This window comes from Podarcis muralis, chromosome 12 (genome assembly GCF_964188315.1).
Source record: "Podarcis muralis chromosome 12, rPodMur119.hap1.1, whole genome shotgun sequence".
NCBI lineage: Eukaryota > Metazoa > Chordata > Lepidosauria > Squamata > Lacertidae > Podarcis > Podarcis muralis.
The window spans coordinates 1,387,842-1,405,394 of NC_135666.1; the positions used below are offsets into that span (position 1 = coordinate 1,387,842).

The window sequence follows — 17,553 nt, forward strand, 5'->3', positions numbered from 1 at the left end:
CGCCCGAGACGTCAGCGCCCGCCGGGCCCCGGGGCACGCCGGGAAGGCGAGTCTGGGCGGACTGCGGCCCGGCCCGGCATGCCCCGCGCCTTGGGAAGGGGCACCCTGGGAAATGGAGTCCGCCCTCTTCCCCGGAGGGAGGCGCCGCTGGGGCGGAAGAAGAGGAGCGGGAGGAAGCGCGGGAGGCCGGGGACGGGAGGAGCGTGTGAACGCCAGACACGTGTCGGGGCCGAGCTGCGGAAGGGCAAGGGGCGGACGGGGGCGGAAGGTGAGCCCCGGGAGCCGGGGCAGGAGCGAGGGGGAAGCCGCCTCCATCCGAGGGGAAGGGGCAGACCGCCCCGTCGGGGCAGCCGGCCAGCCCCGCTCCGGCCTCTGCCCCACCGGGCGCGCGCGGGCGTCTCCTCGGCGCCTGCCCCCTCCTGCTAAGGGACCCCCGATGGCCCCTTCGTGCCCCCTCCCAGAGGGCGCGTCCCGGCGGGGGTGATGCTGCCCCGGCGCCCACCCGTCCCGATCTCTTTCCTCCCTCCCTCCCAGTTCTGCGCTTAGCCCCGGCCTTAGACGGCGCGGTGGGGGTGTCCCCCTTGCCCTCCTCCCGGGGGCTCTTCGTGGGGGCGGGTGCTGCTGTCTTCCTTGCTGTCCAGGCGCCCATCCTCCCTGACCTCCCTCCCAGCTCTGCCCCAAGCCCTCGCTTCAGACGGCGCGGGCGGGCGCACCGTCTCCTCGCTCCCTTTTGGGGGGCGCATTGTGGGGTGGGTGCCGCTGTCTTCCGTGCTGCCCAGGGGCGCCGTGGTGACCCCCTCCCTCCCTCCCTCCCCGCTCCCCGGTTTGCGCTTAGCCCCGGCCTTAGACGGCGCGGTGGGGGTGGTCCCCTTGCCCTCCTCCTGGGGGCACTTCGTGGGGTGGGTGCCGCTGTCTTCCATGGTGACCCCTTTCCTTCCTTCCTCCCTCCCCGCTCCCAGGTCTGCGCTTGGCCCCGGCCCTGGACGGCGCGTCCGGCAAGGCGCCCCGCTGCCCCTCGGCTCGCCGCTCCATGGTCGCGGAGCCCCGGCTGCCCCGTCCGGGCGCCCGCCGCCGGCCATGCGCGTGGCCACGGTGCTGGCGGTGCTGCGCCCGGCGCTGCCGCTGCTGCTGGGGCTCTCGCTGGGCTGCAGCCTGAGCCTGCTGCGCGTCTCCTGGATCCAGGGCGACGCCGGAGACTCTTGCGCCGACGCGGCCGGCGGAGCCGCGCTGGGCCATGGGCGCCAGCCCGACGGAGAGGGGCTGCCGGGGGCCGGAGGAGGAGCGGGGCCGGGCAGGAAGGAGGGCGAGGAGTCGCAGGAGGAGTTCAAGCCGCGCATCGTGCCTTACTACAGGGACCCCAGCAAGCCCTACAAGAAGGTGCTCAGGTAAGGCGCTTAGGCTGGAGGGGGCAAGCCTTCTCCCCACAGCTGGGTTCCAGGGGCTTTGGGGAGGAGGAGGACTGTCGTGCCAGAGGTAAGCAAGGCTTTTGCCAACAGTCCCAAATAATAATAATAATAATAATAATAATAATAATAATAATAATAATACTTTATTTATATCCCACCCTCCCCAGCCGAAGCTGGGCTCAGAGCGGCTAACAACAATAAAAGTAACACAGCATTCTAAAATCAATTCAAATCAGATTAATGGTAACCATTGGGCTAGAGTTCTGCGAGGATTGCCAAAGGAGGGGGTCAGACTGTGCCTTGGCCAAAGGCCTGGTGGAACAGCTCTGTCTTGCAGGCCCTGTGGAAAGATGTCAAGTCCCGCAGGGCCCTAGTCTCTCGTGACAGAGCCTTCCACTAGATTGGAGCCACAGCTGAAAAAGCCCTGGCTCTGGTTGAGGCCAACCTAACCAGTGTTGTGGCCTGGGACCTCCAAGGTGTTTTTGTTTGAAAACCGTAAGGTCCTCCGTGGGACATACCAGGAGAGGCGGTCCCGTAGGTACGAGGGTCCTAGGCCGTGAAGGGCTTTAAAGGTCAAAACCAGCACCTTAAACCTGGTTCTGTACCCCACCGGGAGCCAGTGCAGTTGGTAAAGCACTGGGGGAATGTGATCCCGTGGCAAGGACCCCGTAAGGAGTCTCGCCGCGGCATTCTGCACCCGCTGGAGTTTCTGGGTCAGTCTCAAGGGCAGCCCCACGTAGAGCGAGTTACAATAATCAAGCCTGGAGGTGACCGCTGTGTGGATGACAGTGGCCAGGTCAAAGCCCTCTGGCTTTGGGGGAAGCAAAGACTCTCAGAAGAGAACTAGGAATCTAGATAGACTGCCTCTGTACCTGGAGGTTCCAGAAGAAGAGTCTGCCTGCCTGGTCCCTTTAGTCCAGCATCCACAGGGTTCAATCAGATGCCTATTATGGGAAGCCTGCAAGCAGGATTTGAACACAAGACCACCTGCTCCCTCCCACGGGAGGCGCAGCATAATCATCCTGGCTAAGAGCCCTTCATGGCCCTCTCCTCCTCCTCCATGAATTCGTCCAGTCTTCTTTTAAAGCCACCCAGATTGGTTGCCATCCCTGCCTCTTGTGGCCAGGAGTTCCGCAGTTTAACTCGGTGCTGTGTGAATAAATACTTCTTTTTCTCTGCCCTGAGTCTGACCAACATTCTGCTTCTTGGGATTCCCATGAGTTCCAGTGTCATGAGACTAAGGAGGGAAACTTTTCCTTTCTTACTTTCCCCATGCCGCGCATGATTTCAAAACCTTCGGTCAGGGCTTTCCTTTGGTGCGCTTCCTGTGCGCTGGGGACAACCCCACTTGGCTGCTGCTGCAGCTGCTCCCCACATTGCAGGAGGGAGTGGAGGCAGGGAGAGCAGCTGCTCAGCTGCAGTAATAATAATAATAATTTATTATTTATACTCCGCCCATCTGGCTGGGCTTCCCCAGTCACTCTGGGTGGCTTCCAACAAAATATTAAAATACCGTAATACATCAAACATCAAAAGCTTCCCTAAACAGTGAGCTGGTGGTGCCCTTTTCCCGGGAGAAGGGCCCGAGTGCCCCATGCACCCTTATCCAGGGGCTGCTGCTGCGATGCAGGTCTGTGGGGAGGGAGGAGCGTTCATGCTCACAAGGAGTTTTCCCTCCTTTTGTCTGTACCCCAGTGAACCTGTGATGTGCAAGTGCCCAGGAGCAGCGTTGTAAGTCTTCCCCCAAGTTGCGGTAGCTCATGCTCCCAGCTGCACCAGAGAGGTCTCTGGCCCCGTTGGTGGCCTGCGGTCAAGGAGCAGAGGCCAGAAACACAGGCCCATTCAGCGCTCTCCAGGCCAATATCGATGGGGCTTTCCTTCTTTAAGTTCTCAAAGCTCCTAACCGAGATCAGGGTGGTCCTCTGAACTAGCCAGATGTTTAACGGTCTCCTTGCCCCAAAATGGCAACTAGGCATTCTGTTTGGGCGACTGGAACCCTGGTTTAAGTGCCTAGCTTATATATCTTGAGTTTCTAACACTGAAAGGATCCAGGAGTCTCCTTGTCCCGCAATGACAAGCTCTGCTCCTCCCTGGTGTCCAAGAACGCGCAGGATACTGAGGAGAGTCAGACAGAGGTTAGAGGTACCCAGGCACAGCTGGAGGGAAACATCCAGGAGGGGAGGAGCCATGGGGGGGGGAGCAGGGCCCCTAAGTCCTGGCAACTGCTCCATTGGGGCAACACCTACTGGGGATGGTTGCTGAGACCACTAGGCTGAGTCTACGGTGGTACCTTGGTTCTCAAACGTCATCAGAATAGCCGACAGCTGCATCAGACGTTCAGCTTCCAAAAAATGTTCGAAAACTGGAAGACTTACTTCTAGGTTTGCAGCATTCGTGAGCCGATTTGTTCATCAGCTAAGCTGTTTGAGAACCGAGGTACCACTGCATTTAGTTTCCTTGAATAAAGTGTTAGCTCTTTACAGGGAAGTTTTTTATGTGTGATGCTTTACTGTGCTTTTATAATTTGCTGGAAGCTGCCCCGTCAGATGGGCAGTGAGTAAATGAGTTGTTGTTGTGGTTGTGGTTGTGGTTGTTGTTACTACCTTCCCTGGCACTGGAGATTTGCTTCCTTTCTTGGTGACCTGCCCCTGACTCCAGCCCGGACCGTACCTGTATGTTGCATTGCATCGTATCACAGTTTCAAGCGCCTTTTTACTTCTGTCGCTTTCCCCTTGAGACAAAAAGCTCTCCTTCTCCTCCTCCTTTCACAGGACGCGCTACATCCAGACGGAGCTGGGCTTCCGCGAGCGGCTCTTTGTGGCCGTGCTGACCTCCAAGGCCACCCTGGGCACCCTGGCCGTGGCCGTCAACAAGACGGCTGCCCACCACTTCCCCCACCTCCTCTACTTCACGGGGCTGCGAGGGGCCAAGGTGCCCCATGGCCTGGCGCTGGTGTCGCACGGGGACGAGCGTCCCGTGTGGCTCATGTACGAGACGGTGCGCTACGTCCACCAGCACTTTGGGGGCGACTTCGACTGGTTCTTCGTCATGCAGGACGACACCTACGTCCAGCCGGAGCGGCTCAAGGCGCTGGTGGCCCACCTGAGCATCCACCAGGACGTCTACCTGGGCCGGGCGGAGGAGTTCATTGGCGGGGACGAGCAGGCGCGCTATTGCCACGGCGGCTTCGGCTACCTGCTCTCCCGCAGCCTCCTCCTCAAGCTGCACCCCCACCTGGACAGCTGCCGCAACGAGATCCTCAGCCTGCGGCCGGATGAGTGGCTGGGCCGCTGCCTCGCAGACTTCCTGGGCACCAGCTGCACCTCCCAGCACCAGGTGGGCAGGCAGGAGTTCCACGGGGCTAGAGACAAGAGTCCCACAGGGCCAAGGGGCTGGGAGGTGGAGGGAGGGAGGCAGGCAGGAGTCCCACAGGGCCAAGGGGCTGGGAGATGGAGGGAGGGAGGGAGGCAGGCAGGAGTCCCACAGGGCCAAGGGGCTGGGAGATGGAGGGAGGGAGGGAGGCAGGCAGGAGTCCCACAGGGCCAAGGGGCTGGGAGATGGAGGGAGGGAGGCAGGCAGGAGTCCCACAGGGCCAAGGGGCTGGGAGGTGGAGGGAGGGAGGCAGGCAGGAGTCCCAGAGGGCCAAGGGGCTGGGAGATGGGGGCATGGAGGGAGGCAGGCAGGCAGGAGTCCCACAGGGCTAGAGACAAGAGTCCCACAGGGCCAAGGGGCTGGGAGATGGAGGGAGGGAGGGAGGCAGGCAGGAGTCCCACAGGGCCAAGGGGCTGGGAGATGGAGGGAGGGAGGGAGGCAGGCAGGAGTCCCACAGGGCCAAGGGGCTGGGAGATGGAGGGAGGGAGGCAGGCAGGAGTCCCACAGGGCCAAGGGGCTGGGAGGTGGAGGGAGGGAGGCAGGCAGGAGTCCCAGAGGGCCAAGGGGCTGGGAGATGGGGGCATGGAGGGAGGCAGGCAGGCAGGAGTCCCACAGGGCTAGAGACAAGAGTCCCACAGGGCCAAGGGGCTGGGAGATGGAGGGAGGGAGGCAGGCAGGAGTCCCACAGGGCCAAGGGGCTGGGAGATGGAGGGAGGGAGGGAGGCAGGCAGGAGTCCCACAGGGCCAAGGGGCTGGGAGATGGAGGGAGGGAGGGAGGCAGGCAGGAGTCCCACAGGGCCAAGGGGCTGGGAGATGGAGGGAGGGAGGGAGGCAGGCAGGAGTCCCAGAGGGCCAAGGGGCTGGGAGATGGGGGCATGGAGGGAGGCAGGCAGGCAGGAGTCCCACAGGGCTAGAGACAAGAGTCCCACAGGGCCAAGGGGCTGGGAGATGGAGGGAGGGAGGGAGGCAGGCAGGAGTCCCACAGGGCCAAGGGGCTGGGAGATGGAGGGAGGGAGGCAGGCAGGAGTCCCACAGGGCCAAGGGGCTGGGAGGTGGAGGGAGGGAGGCAGGCAGGAGTCCCACAGGGCCAAGGGGCTGGGAGATGGAGGGAGGGAGGGAGGCAGGCAGGAGTCCCACAGGGCCAAGGGGCTGGGAGATGGAGGGAGGGAGGGAGGCAGGCAGGAGTCCCACAGGGCCAAGGGGCTGGGAGGTGGAGGGAGGGAGGCAGGCAGGAGTCCCACAGGGCCAAGGGGCTGGGAGATGGAGGGAGGGAGGGAGGCAGGCAGGAGTCCCACAGGGCCAAGGGGCTGGGAGATGGAGGGAGGGAGGCAGGCAGGAGTCCCACAGGGCCAAGGGGCTGGGAGGTGGAGGGAGGGAGGCAGGCAGGAGTCCCACAGGGCCAAGGGGCTGGGAGGTGGAGGGAGGGAGGCAGGCAGGAGTCCCACAGGGCCAAGGGGCTGGGAGGTGGAGGGAGGGAGGCAGGCAGGAGTCCCAGAGGGCCAAGGGGCTGGGAGATGGGGGCATGGAGGGAGGCAGGCAGGCAGGAGTCCCACAGGGCTAGAGACAAGAGTCCCACAGGGCCAAGGGGCTGGGAGATGGAGGGAGGGAGGCAGGCAGGAGTCCCACAGGGCCAAGGGGCTGGGAGATGGAGGGAGGGAGGCAGGCAGGCAGGAGTCCCACAGGGCCAAGGGGCTGGGAGATGGAGGGAGGGAGGGAGGCAGCCAGGAGTCCCACAGGGCTAGAGACCAGAGTCCCACAGGGCCAAGGGGCTGGGAGATGGAGGGAGGGAGGCAGGCAGGAGTCCCACAGGGCCAAGGGGCTGGGAGATGGAGGGAGGGAGGCAGGCAGTCAGGCAGCCAGGAGTCCCACAGGGCTAGAGACCAGAGTCCCACAGGGCCAAGGGGCTGGGAGATGGAGGGAGGGAGGCAGGCAAGAGTCCCACAGGGCCAAGGGGCTGGGAGATGGAGGGAGGCAGGCAGGCAGGCAGGCAGCCAGGAGTCCCACAGGGCTAGAGACAAGAGTCCCACAAGGCCAAAGGGCTGGGAGATGGGGGCATGGAGGGAGGGAGGCAGTCTGGAGTCCCACAGGGCCAAGAGGCTAGGAGATGAGGCCAGGCAGGCAGGAGTCCTACAGGTCCAGAGGCAAGAGTCCCATGGGGCCAAGAGGCTAGGAGATGGAGCAAGGCAGGCAGGTAGGCAGGCAGGCAGGAGTCCCACAGGTCCAGAGGCAAGAGTCCCATGGGGCCAAGAGGCTAGGAGTTGAGGCTAGGCAGGCAGGACTCCCACAGGGCCGAGGCTGGGAGATGAAGCCAGGCATGAGCCCCACAGGGTGAAGAGGCTAGGAGATGAGGCCAGGCAGGCAGGAGTCCCACAGAGCCAGAGCTGCTCCAGGGAAGCCAGTGCCCTCTTTACGCTTTGGAGTCCCTCCCAGCGGGTCACCTGAGCGAATGATGTGGGGCTCACTCAGCCTCTGACTTGCTACTTCTGTCTCTCTGGGGTTTTTCAATATCTAGGGAGGCAGTGAGGGGGGACTTGGGAGACAGGGGTTGGTTAAGGCAGGCCTGGCCTGCTTCCTGGTCTGCTTCAAAGAGGACTGCCTTTGCCCAACAGCCCCATAGTAGTGGCTTGCTTGGGCTTAGGGGGCAACGCTAGTCCCAAGGCAAACCTCCACATTCTGAGAAGTTTAAGTCGGGAGAGAGAAAAGCAGGGAAGGATTTGTGCAGAAGAGCAAAGGCCTTCGTCCGGCTCTCCCTGCCCTGTGGCTGCAGGGAGCATGTCGGGAGATTGGAGCCAGGAAGTGAGTTCGAATTCCCATTCATTGAGAGCACAGGCTAGTAGACTTTGGGTCACGTGTTCTCAGCTTAACCCGCTTCGCAGGGTGGTTGTGATGAGGATGAAACATCTGCGGCACATCTGCTTTTGGGGATGGGAAAAGAGGGAGCAGATAGTAAGTCTTTGGTGCAAATACTTCCGCAGAGAAGGACCAGGAGACCATCATTTCCTCCCTCCCTCTCTTAGGGTCAGAATTACCTGTCCTATGAATTGGCCAAGAATGCGGACCCAGAGAAGGAGGAGGGAGAAGACTTTTGGGGAGCGATTGCCGTGCACCCCGTCACAGAGCCCACCCTCATGTACCGCCTGCATAAGAGGTTCAGCCGGATCAAGCTGGAGCAGACCTACCAAGAGATAGAGGAGCTGCAGGTAAAGAGGGGAGAGACCCCCCAACACCCCCCACAGTCTCTCTCACTGCTGGGGGTGGAGAGGATGGAGGCCACTGGGTGCTGGTCTCAGGCAGGGAGGGTGGGGAGCAGCTGTGGGTCACCTTCCGGCAAGGCAGGGAGGGGCCCCCGGCATCCTGGGATTTCTAAGGCAGGGTCACTTCCAAAGAAGCAAACAGGGTGACACCAGGGGCTCCAAGCGTCCCTGATTCTCAGGGTGTCCCTGGAGGGGGACGCAAAGTCATCCTTTTGCACACTGTTCTCTCTACACAGCATCTGGTGTAACGGAAAGTCTGTTGTTGTTTTTTGTTTGGTTCAGACTACAAAGAAGCTGCTGGGCAGGATCAGACCCTGCAAGCTTCTTCAGCTGAGGATCTCCCAGTATGGGCAGCTGGAGGCTTCTAGGGGCTGACAGTTGGGGGTGGGGTGCATGAAGGTGCAGCAGCTGCTGGGCCCAGGCTGGGAGTGTGGGGTTGGCGGCTGAGAGCCTGGAGTTCCTGCAACTTGGCTTCTTTCTTAGATTGCCTGCAGACAAGGCTAGTTTGGGCCATTTCCCTGCTGCCCCTTCTGCAAAAGGGCTCAGGGGTGAGGAACTGTCTGGCCTGGCCTGCTGCCGCCCAGGAAAGACCTGCTGGCTCTTCTCTCTCATCCAGTGCACTTGCAGGGAGAGGCATTAGTTGCCCTCCTGACTGAGGAGAGCCTTTCGGGGGTTTCTGGGCTCTGCAGTCCAGCCCAGGTGCCTCAGGCGCACCCCCTGGGAGCAGAACATGAACTGGCCGAGACCATTTGGCACCTTCCCTCCCCCATCCCCCACCCTGAAATGTATTGCGGTAATAGAATCACAGTAGCTTGGACTACTGCAATGTGCTCTACGTGGAGCTACCTTTGAAGGTAACCTGGAAACTACAACTAATCCAGAATGTGGCAGCCAGACTGGTGACTGGGAGCGGCCGCCGAGACCACATTACATTTGTTCTGAAAGACTTACATTGGCTCCCAGTACGTTTCCGAGTACAATTCAAAGTGTTGGTGTTGACCTTTAAGGCCCTAAACGGCCTCAAAGGCCCAGTAGACCTGAAGGAGCATCTCAACCCCCATCGTTCTGCCCGGACACTGAGATCCAGCGCCGAGGGCCTTCTGCCGGTTCCCTCATTGCGAGAAGCTAAGCTACAGGGAACCAGGCAGAGGGCCTTCTTGGTGGTGGCACCCACCCTGTGGAACACCCTCCCATTAGATATCAAGGAGATAACCAACTATCTGACTTTTAGAAGACATCTTAAGGCAGCCTGGTTTAGGAAAGTTTTTAATGTGTGACATTTTAATGTATTTTTAATCTTTGTGGGAAGCCGCTCAGAGTGGCTGGGGAAACCTGGCCAGATGGGCAGGGTACAAATAATAAATTACTATTACTACTATTACAGAACTGCAGCGCTGGACAGGACCACAAGGTCATCCAGTCCAGCCCCCTTCTGGGCCAGGAGCCACAGCTCCAGAACCCCTGGCAGGTGGCCCCCCAACCTCTGCATCGGAATCTCCAGTGAAGGAGAGTCATCACATGTTGGGCCCGGTGGGCTGGAGACCCCCGGGTGGGTCTAGCTGCAAAGAGCCAGCCAGCAGTAGTGGCACTACTCAGAGAAGGAGTTAACGCTTTATTAGCAAGAACACCATGAGTTTCAGGCCTAATGAGCCCAGCGCTTCATCCCCCGTAGGTCCTGCCCCCATGAATTTCATTTCAATTCACTTTTAATCTGTATGCTGCCTCTGGATATTACTATGCACAAGGCAGTTTACAAGCTGAAGAAACAAACAAAACAGACAGCAAAGATCATACACGTAATGACAATCTGATCCAAAGCATAGAAGTCACAATAATTTATATCAGTTACCAAGACTGAAAGTCCCTGCCTTCCCACAGCCACCTATAACTCTCCTTCTCTCCAGGGCTTTATCCAAGCAACTAGAGACTGTGCCTGTGTGCAGCCTACTGCTGCTCTGCCCTTTTCAGCCCTCTTCTGGTTCTGGGAGACAAGGTGGGAAGGGAGTGTGTTGCAGCAGGAGGAGGAGGAGACACCCTGTGCTTCTTCCCCAGCCAGACTCCTCTCTGCCTCTTGGCCTCCCTCCTCTCCCACCTCAGCTTCTGCCTCTGATTCTGGACTGCCCTCTGCCACAGACTCCCCCTGCTCACTAAGCCCTGTCCCCTCTTCAGCTTCCCACACCTTCTTCTCCCTCTGACCCCAACTGGTTCAGTCCATGACACACCAGGCCGTGCAGATTCCTTCAGCATCCTTTGTTTCGAGCTGAGCTATACTTTTTGGAAACCCCCTTTTCCAGCCCCTGCCACGGGGTGGTCGAGCTGTGCTGTAGCCTTATTGGAGTTCACCGATTGGGTCTGCGTTGCTCCCGGACAGGAGGAAGGAAGTCAAATGACACCGAGGGTTGGTTCAGAGAAAGAGTTTTTTATTTCTGCTCTCCGGAACAGCAGAAAGGCACTTGCGAGGTCAGTCCACAACAAGTCCAAAGAAATGAGAGATTTCATGCAGTATAGATCTCCTCCAGGCACCCTCTCCCCCCTTCCCCAGGAATCCAGCCACGTCAATTTGTACACGCAGGTTGACATCACAGATGTTCCTGCTCCGGTACTCTTAACCATAAAAGGGTTTTCCTTCCTGTACTTCTGACCATACAAGGGTATTCCTGTTCCTACTCTTATCTTGGAGCAAGAGGTCACCAACTCCAAGAACACACTCTGGCGCTGTTCCCGGACTAGGTCTGTGCGTCAGGACATAAGATAAGACCTAGACATGTCATCCCTACTCCACTAGAACAGCCAAGGTCATCCTTGCCGTCACAAACTGATAAAGGAGAGGGCTCTGAGCCCTTGATTATACAGCCGGGTTTTTGTTTGTACATTGACTCAGAGCTCAAGTTAATGGATTTTAGCTAAAGAAAAATAGGGATTTGGGTGCCCATTTCAAACTGCCTGCACAGTCAGTTTTGGGTTTGGGAAACCCATTCCTTCAGTGCGGCAAAGGAGAAGGTCGGGGGACGTCTTAACGGGGGTTCTCCTCCTCTCTCCCCGGCAGGCTCAGATCCGCAACCTGACAGCGCTGATGCCGTCGGGGGAGGCAGAGCTGTCGTGGCCCGTGGGGGTCAGCGCCCCCTTTTCCCCCAAGTCCCGCTTTGAGGTGATTGGCTGGGACTACTTCACGGAGCAGCACCTCTTCTCCTGCCCCGACGGGGCCCCCAAGTGCGAGCTGCAGGGGGCCAGCAAGGCGGACGTGGGCGACATCCTGCAGGCGGCGCTGGAGCAGCTGAACCGGCGCTACCAGCCGCAGCTGCGCTTCCGCAAGCGCCGGCTGCTCAACGGCTACCGCCGCTTCGACCCCACGCGGGGGATGGAGTACCAGCTGGAGCTGCTGCTGGAAGCCGTGACGCAGAAGGGCCACAGCCACCTCCTCTCCAAGCGCGTCCAGCTCCTGCGCCCGCTCAGCCAGGTGGAGATCATCCCCATGCCCTACGTCACGGAGGCCACCCGCCTGCAGCTGGTGCTGCCCCTCACCGTGCCGGAGCTGGACTTCCTGGGGGGCTTCCTGGACGCCTTTGCCACCAACGCCCTGGACGCCAGGGACAACTCCCGCCTGACCCTGCTCTTCGTCTACGACCCCTACGACGCCCAGCGCGTGGGGCAGGTGGACGTCTTTGCCGGGGCCAAGGCCATGGTGGCCGAGCTGGAGAGGCGCTACTCGGACGTCAAGATTCCCTGGATCAGCGTCAAGACAGAGGTCCCCTCCCAGGTCAAGCTGATGGACATCGTCTCCAAGAAGCACCCCGTGGACACCCTCTTCTTCATGGCCAGCGTCTGGACGGAGGTCACGGCCGAGGTCCTCAACCGCTGCCGCATGAACGCCATCAGCAGCTGGCAGGTCTTCTTCCCCGTCCACTTCCAGGAGTTCAACCCGGCGCTGGCCTTCCGTGGGGGCGAGCAGGCGGCCGGCGGGGGCGCTTCGGCCGCCTCCGACTTCCCTCGCGATGGGCGCTTTGACCGGCAGGCCTTCTCAGAGGCCTGCTTCTACAACGCGGACTACATGGCGGCCCGCGCAAGGCTGGCGTCCGACGTGCTGGACCGCGAGGAGGCTCTGGAGGGCCTGGAGGCCTTTGACGTCTTCCTGCGCTACTCGGAGCTGCACGTCTTCCGGGCGGCGGAGCCGGGGCTGGCGCAGAAGTATGTCTTGCGGGGCTGCAACCCCCGTCTGAGCGAGGAGCTCTACCACCGCTGTGTCCTCAGCAACCTGCAAGGACTCGGCTCCCGATCCCACCTGGCCATGGCGCTCTTTGAGCAAGAGCAGGCCAACAGCACCTGACCGGGGGGGGGGCACAAGGAGGGAGGCTGCTGTGCTTGGTGGCTGGCGGGGGGCCGGAAAAGAAGACCCACTGACCCAATTTTTACAAAAAACGAGAAAACCAATTAAACGTTTCCTTGCTGCTGCAATTGCCCTGCCTGTGTCACCTGGGTCTCTCCTCCTCTTTGGGGGTTGGGGGGTGGAGAGGGACGGAGCAACAGCAACAGCTCAGTCCTTCATGGGTGGGGGGGGACTTAGAATAATGATTGGCATTGCGCGTGGGGGACGGGTGAAGTCAAACGGCTGAGTTATCGGCACTGAAGTGGGCTCCCCCTGGGGTGCAAGCCTGGGCTGTGTGCATGGGGGGGGGGGCGGGTTGCCCAGACTGCAAGACCCGCCTCTTGGCCTGGCTGATGGGGTCCAAAGGAAAGCAGAGCAAGACGTTTGGCACCAGCTGGGCTGCAGGAGCTGCTGGAAGGAGGCGGACAAGACGCTATCCAACCACCTTAAGGACTCCACCCTGGATTTGTTAGCCTTTGGATTTGTTAGCCGTCTCTTCTCCTGAAGATATCCCGCAAGGCAGCAGAGGTTTAAGATCAGAGTTTTCCTTTTCCTAGATGGGCTGCTACCTTAAAATCAGCCCCTTAAAATCATAGGTTCAGAACTGTAGAGTTGGAAGGGACTATGAGTGATCTAGTCCAACCCCTGGCAGTGCAGGTCTCTCTTTGCCCCATGTGAACCTATGATCTGGAGCAGGGGGAGGCAACCTAAGGCCCGGGGGCCGGATGCGGCCCAATCGCCTTCTCAATCCGGCCCGCAGACGGTCCGGGAATCAGTGTGTTTTTCCATGAGTAGAATGTGTCCTTTTATTTAAATTGCATCTCTGGGTGATTTGTGGGGCAAAGGAATTCGTTCATTTTTTTCCCCTTCAAAATATAGTCCGGCCCCCCACAAGGTCTGAGGGAGGTGGACCGCACCAGCTGGAAAAGGTTGCTGAGCCCTGATCTGGAGGGTGTTGATCTCTCCCGACTGCGCTGCCCCAGCACTTGGCAGCCATTATTCTGAAAGAAGATCTGCCCCCACACTGTCCACGGTTTCTCTGCTCCCTAGTTGGCTACTCCCAGCGTTGGTGGCCATGCGCCATCCTCCATCGCCCCTTCTCCCGCTGTCCTCCTCGCGAGCAAAAGCTCCCCAAGGACTGTTGAGCACATGGCCCGCAGGGCTAAGCTGCCTTGGGTGGGGTGCAAATCCGCTCTTCTCAGCAACTGAGCGGGGAATGTCTCTGGCTATTTTTTTTTTTTTTAGGAGGGGGCGTCCCATCTCCGCGGGCGCCTCGGGTTGGGAGTCTGACGCTGCCTCCATCCCCACGTGCCACAGAAGCGCCCCACTTCCGAGCGGTGGGGCTGCCCTGCCGTGAGAGCGGCGCATATAAGGGCTGGGGGGGGGCGCCTCTCCCCCTCTCTCCGCAGCACCGCGCAGGCGCCTGGCGAAAGAGCAACGCGTGTGCCCGAGCCGGCGCCGGCCGCGCCGGAGACCCCGCCAGGTACGCGGGTCCGGCGAGGTGGGAGAGGGGCGCAGCGCTGGCGGCGGCCCTTCGCGCTTAGCTTTCCCGGGGGGCTGTTTGGGAGGGCAGCCTTCCTCTCCGCGCGGGCCAGTCGTCTGTCTCTCACCCTGCGCGCCCCTTGCCCAGGAGGGGCCGAGACAAAGCCCCCCACTCCCATTCCCGAGGCGGAGAAGGGCTGTGCTGGGGCCGACGGAGTCCCGGGACCCTTCTGGGGCGCAGCCTTCCCGCCAAGATCCCCGCGCTCCTGCGCGCCTCCGACGCTGCGCGCATCTTGCGCGCCTCCGCCGAGCTGGGCTCCCCTTTCGAGCCGGCGGCGGGTATCGGCCTCTTCCCGCCCGGGCAGATCAGGGGGCGCCTGGCCGAAGAGAGGCTGCTCCACTGCCCCTGCGCCCTGTTTACTTTTTCCCTTCCAGAAATGGATCCCGCGGCTCCGCTGCGCGCCGGCCCAGCGCGGCCCCACCGCCGCGGCGTCAGAAAATGGGGGCGCCGGGCGGCTCAAGTCTAAGCGACCCCGCCGCCGCCGGACCTTTGAGATCTACCTGGCCCGGAGCAGGTAGGCTCGGCGCCTTGCAGGGACCCCGGGGGCGCCCGCGGGCCGGGGGGGGGGTGGTCCGTGGTTCGAAAGCGCAGCCGGGCTCTCCAGAGGGGAGGTCGGAGGGGTCTCTTCCTGCTCCCTGGCTGCGCGTGTTTTCTTGCCTGCGCGACTTGCCGGCTTCGGCAGATCCGGAGAGCGCAGCGGGAAAGAGCAGCTGCTTGGGATGCAGAATGTCAGTTCCCGCCTGAAACCCAGAGGAGGCGATGCTGAGCTGGACCGAGGGGGTCTGACTCTGTATCTGGCAATTTCCTACGTTCTGATGTGTGGGGGGAGCACAAAATGCCAGCGGCTGAGCCGTCCCCTCCTCCTCCGCGCTTGGGGAGGCCCTGGAATGACTCCAGTACCAACCCCCACAAAGTCTCAAATATCCTGGGACCTGTATGAAGCATAAAGTTGGAAGGCACCCCAAAGGTCATCCAGTCCAACCCCCTACAATGCAGGAATTGCAAGCATTAACTAGGGACTGGGAGAGGCCTCTGAGACCATATAACACCAGTCCTGAAAGACCTACATTGGCTCCCAGGACGTTTCTGGGCACAATTCAAAGTGTTGGTGCTGACCCTGAAAGTCCTAAGCGGCCTCCGTCCAGTATATCTGAAGGAGTGTCTCCATCTCCATCATTCAGCCCGGACACTGAGGTCCAGAGCTGAAGGCCTCCTGGCAGTTCCCTCACTGCGAGAAGTGAGGTTACAGGGAACCAGGCAGAGGGCCTTCTCAGTGGTGGCTTCCGCCCTGTGGAACACCTTCCCATCAGATGTCAAGGAAATAAACAACTATCCGACTTTTAGAAGACATCTGAAGGCAGCCCTATTTAGGGAAGTTTTTAATGTTTGATCTTTTTTTCTGTTTTTGATATTCTGTTGGGAGCTGCCCAGAGTGGCTGGGGAAACCCAGCCAGATGGGTGGGGTGTAAATAAATTACTGCTGCTACTACTACTACTACTACTACTACTACTACTACTACTATTAACACCTAGCCAATCCGTCCCTCCTGTGCTGGCAAACTCCCCTTTCCCCCAGGAGGGTTCAGTTGGACACCCCTACGACTTGCCCCCCACGATGCCCCCTGGTGGGTGCCTCCTTCCTGCAGGTGGGTGCTGATTCTGCCAGGTGGGTGGGGGGTGCTGGGCGACTCCCTCGGCCTCACAGTCAGCCAAGCAGTTGGATGACGACTCCTGCATTGCAGGGGGTTGGACTTGATGACCCTTGGGTGCCCCCAACTCTACCATTCTAGACTCCGTTTTCCCGGGGATCTGTGACCCACCACCGCCACTGTGTCCCTGGGTGTGGGAATGATTTGGCCTTTGCCTCCAGCAGCTCCTCCTCCTCCTCCTCCTTGGGGCTTCTCTTCCCTGCTGCGTTGCCATCACAGCTGCATGAAGTTTCCGAAGGAGGCCACTCATCTCTTGGAAGCCTCTGCCTGATGGTGAGTCGTGCCCCCCCCCCCCCGCTCCTGGGAAATCACAGCAGACTGGTCCAGGTGGCAATGATGGGGCTGCCCACCCCACCCCCCAAGTCTGGGTCTGACCCCTGGAGTCAGCTGGGTGCCTGGTTGCCTTGGGTGAAGCCAGGGGCTTTTCTGAAGGCCGATGCCCTGCACTCCTCCCGGGTTGGTGGAAGCAGAATGGGAGCGAGTCTGTGCCTGGCAAATCTGCAACGAACCTCTCTGGCCTGGTTGCAGGCAGGATCCTGACCACCTCCGCTTTGGGCTCCTAGCTCCAGTTGAAACCCCCGGCCACTGAGCAGAAAGAAAATTAAATCCACTTGTAGGAGCTGGCTGGTTCTTTGTGGAGGGGAGGGGCAAGGAAGAGAGGCTTCCCTGCTCTGTGTGGCCCCTTCCCTTGTCTGAAATGGGGGGGGGGGTGAAGGCAGGGAGGGGTGGGGGGCTGATGCAGGAGGGAAGGTGCAGTCCAGCCTTCTTAAGCCAGCAGTGTTGGGGTCCTTTCGCCCCTGGACCTGGTCTGTCTTTCTTTTCCTGCTACTCCAGGGAAAAGTCCTCAGCGGTCTGACCTCTATGTGTGTTTGCCGGGGCGGGGGGGGGGGGTGAGTTCCTGCCTGCCTTGACTAAGCTTCAGCTACTGAAGTGGGGAGGGGGAAGAGACCACAGAGCAGGCCTATCCTAGGTGCCGATTCCCTGGGTGGCCAAGAGGTTCCCTTCCATGCGATAAGCCAAGTTACAGTGAACCAGGCAGAGGGCCTTCTCGGTAGTGGCACCCGCCCTGTGGAACACTCTCCCACCAGATGTCAAAGAGAACAACTACCAGACTTTTAGAAGACATCTGAAGGCAGCCCTGTTTAGGGAAGCTTTTAATGTTTAATAGTTCCAGTTACAGATAGGTAGCCGTGTTGGTCTGCCATAGTCAAAAAAAATTCCTTCCAGTAGCACCTTAAAGACCAACTAAGTTAGTTCTTGGTATGAGCTTTCGTGTGGAAGGAATGTTTAATAGGTTATTGTATTTTAATATTCCATTGGAAGCAGCCCAGAGTGGCTGGAGAAACCCAGCCAGATGGGTTTAAATAAATTATTATTATTATTATTATTAAATTCCCTGTGAAGGGGCCAGACACCCACAAATTTTGGTGCCAGGGCCATGCATGCTGCATGGCACCCACATCCCCGGGCACCCATGGCACTGCTGGGGCCGATCCTGCATCTCTGCCATAGCAGAAGTTGTGTGTGTGTATCACGACTTTGCAAGTCCAGTCGGGAGTGAGGACAGGCCGCCTTCCTGCCCAGCCCCCTGCCGGCTGCAGAGTCGGTGAGTGTTCTCTCCTGGGTCCTCCTTGCTGCTGCATTTATAAAGGCTGTGAGCAAGCAGTCCAGACTCTGACTCAGCAGGGATAGCCTTGGATTGGGCTTGACGGAGGAGAGCTGATAAGGTGGGAGGCTGGCAAAGCTCTCTCTGATTGGCCGGAAGAAGCTAGGTGGGTGGGTGGCAGGAGGCAGGGCTGGCCCCCAACCTGGACGACTTAGATAAATTCATGGAGGGGGGGAAGAGCCAGGATGGGTGTGCTCTGTACTGGGCACAGGCGTAACCCGTGAAACGCGGTCCAGGACC

At 60.0% G+C, this 17,553-nt stretch overlaps 2 protein-coding genes across 2 annotated transcripts in view; both read left to right on the forward strand.

Annotated features, from left to right (window-relative positions):
- Positions 1-113: 113 nt before the first annotated feature.
- Positions 114-12,484, forward strand: CHPF2 (chondroitin polymerizing factor 2). The gene is made up of 5 exons (XM_028750318.2): positions 114-268; positions 960-1,385; positions 4,178-4,742; positions 7,796-7,978; positions 11,079-12,484. The coding sequence occupies exons 2-5, from the start codon at positions 1,078-1,080 to the stop codon at positions 12,354-12,356; spliced, it is 2,334 nt and encodes a 777-aa protein (XP_028606151.2). The 5' UTR covers positions 114-268; positions 960-1,077; the 3' UTR covers positions 12,357-12,484.
- Positions 12,485-15,811: 3,327 nt separating this feature from the next.
- SMARCD3 (SWI/SNF related BAF chromatin remodeling complex subunit D3) overlaps positions 15,812-17,553 on the forward strand; it is a 41,863-nt gene continuing 40,121 nt past the window's right edge. Inside the window, exon 1 of the mRNA XM_028750354.2 lies at positions 15,812-15,920. Within this exon, the coding sequence (XP_028606187.1) occupies positions 15,918-15,920 (3 nt within the window). The 5' untranslated portion in view covers positions 15,812-15,917. The remainder of the gene's footprint in view (positions 15,921-17,553) is intronic.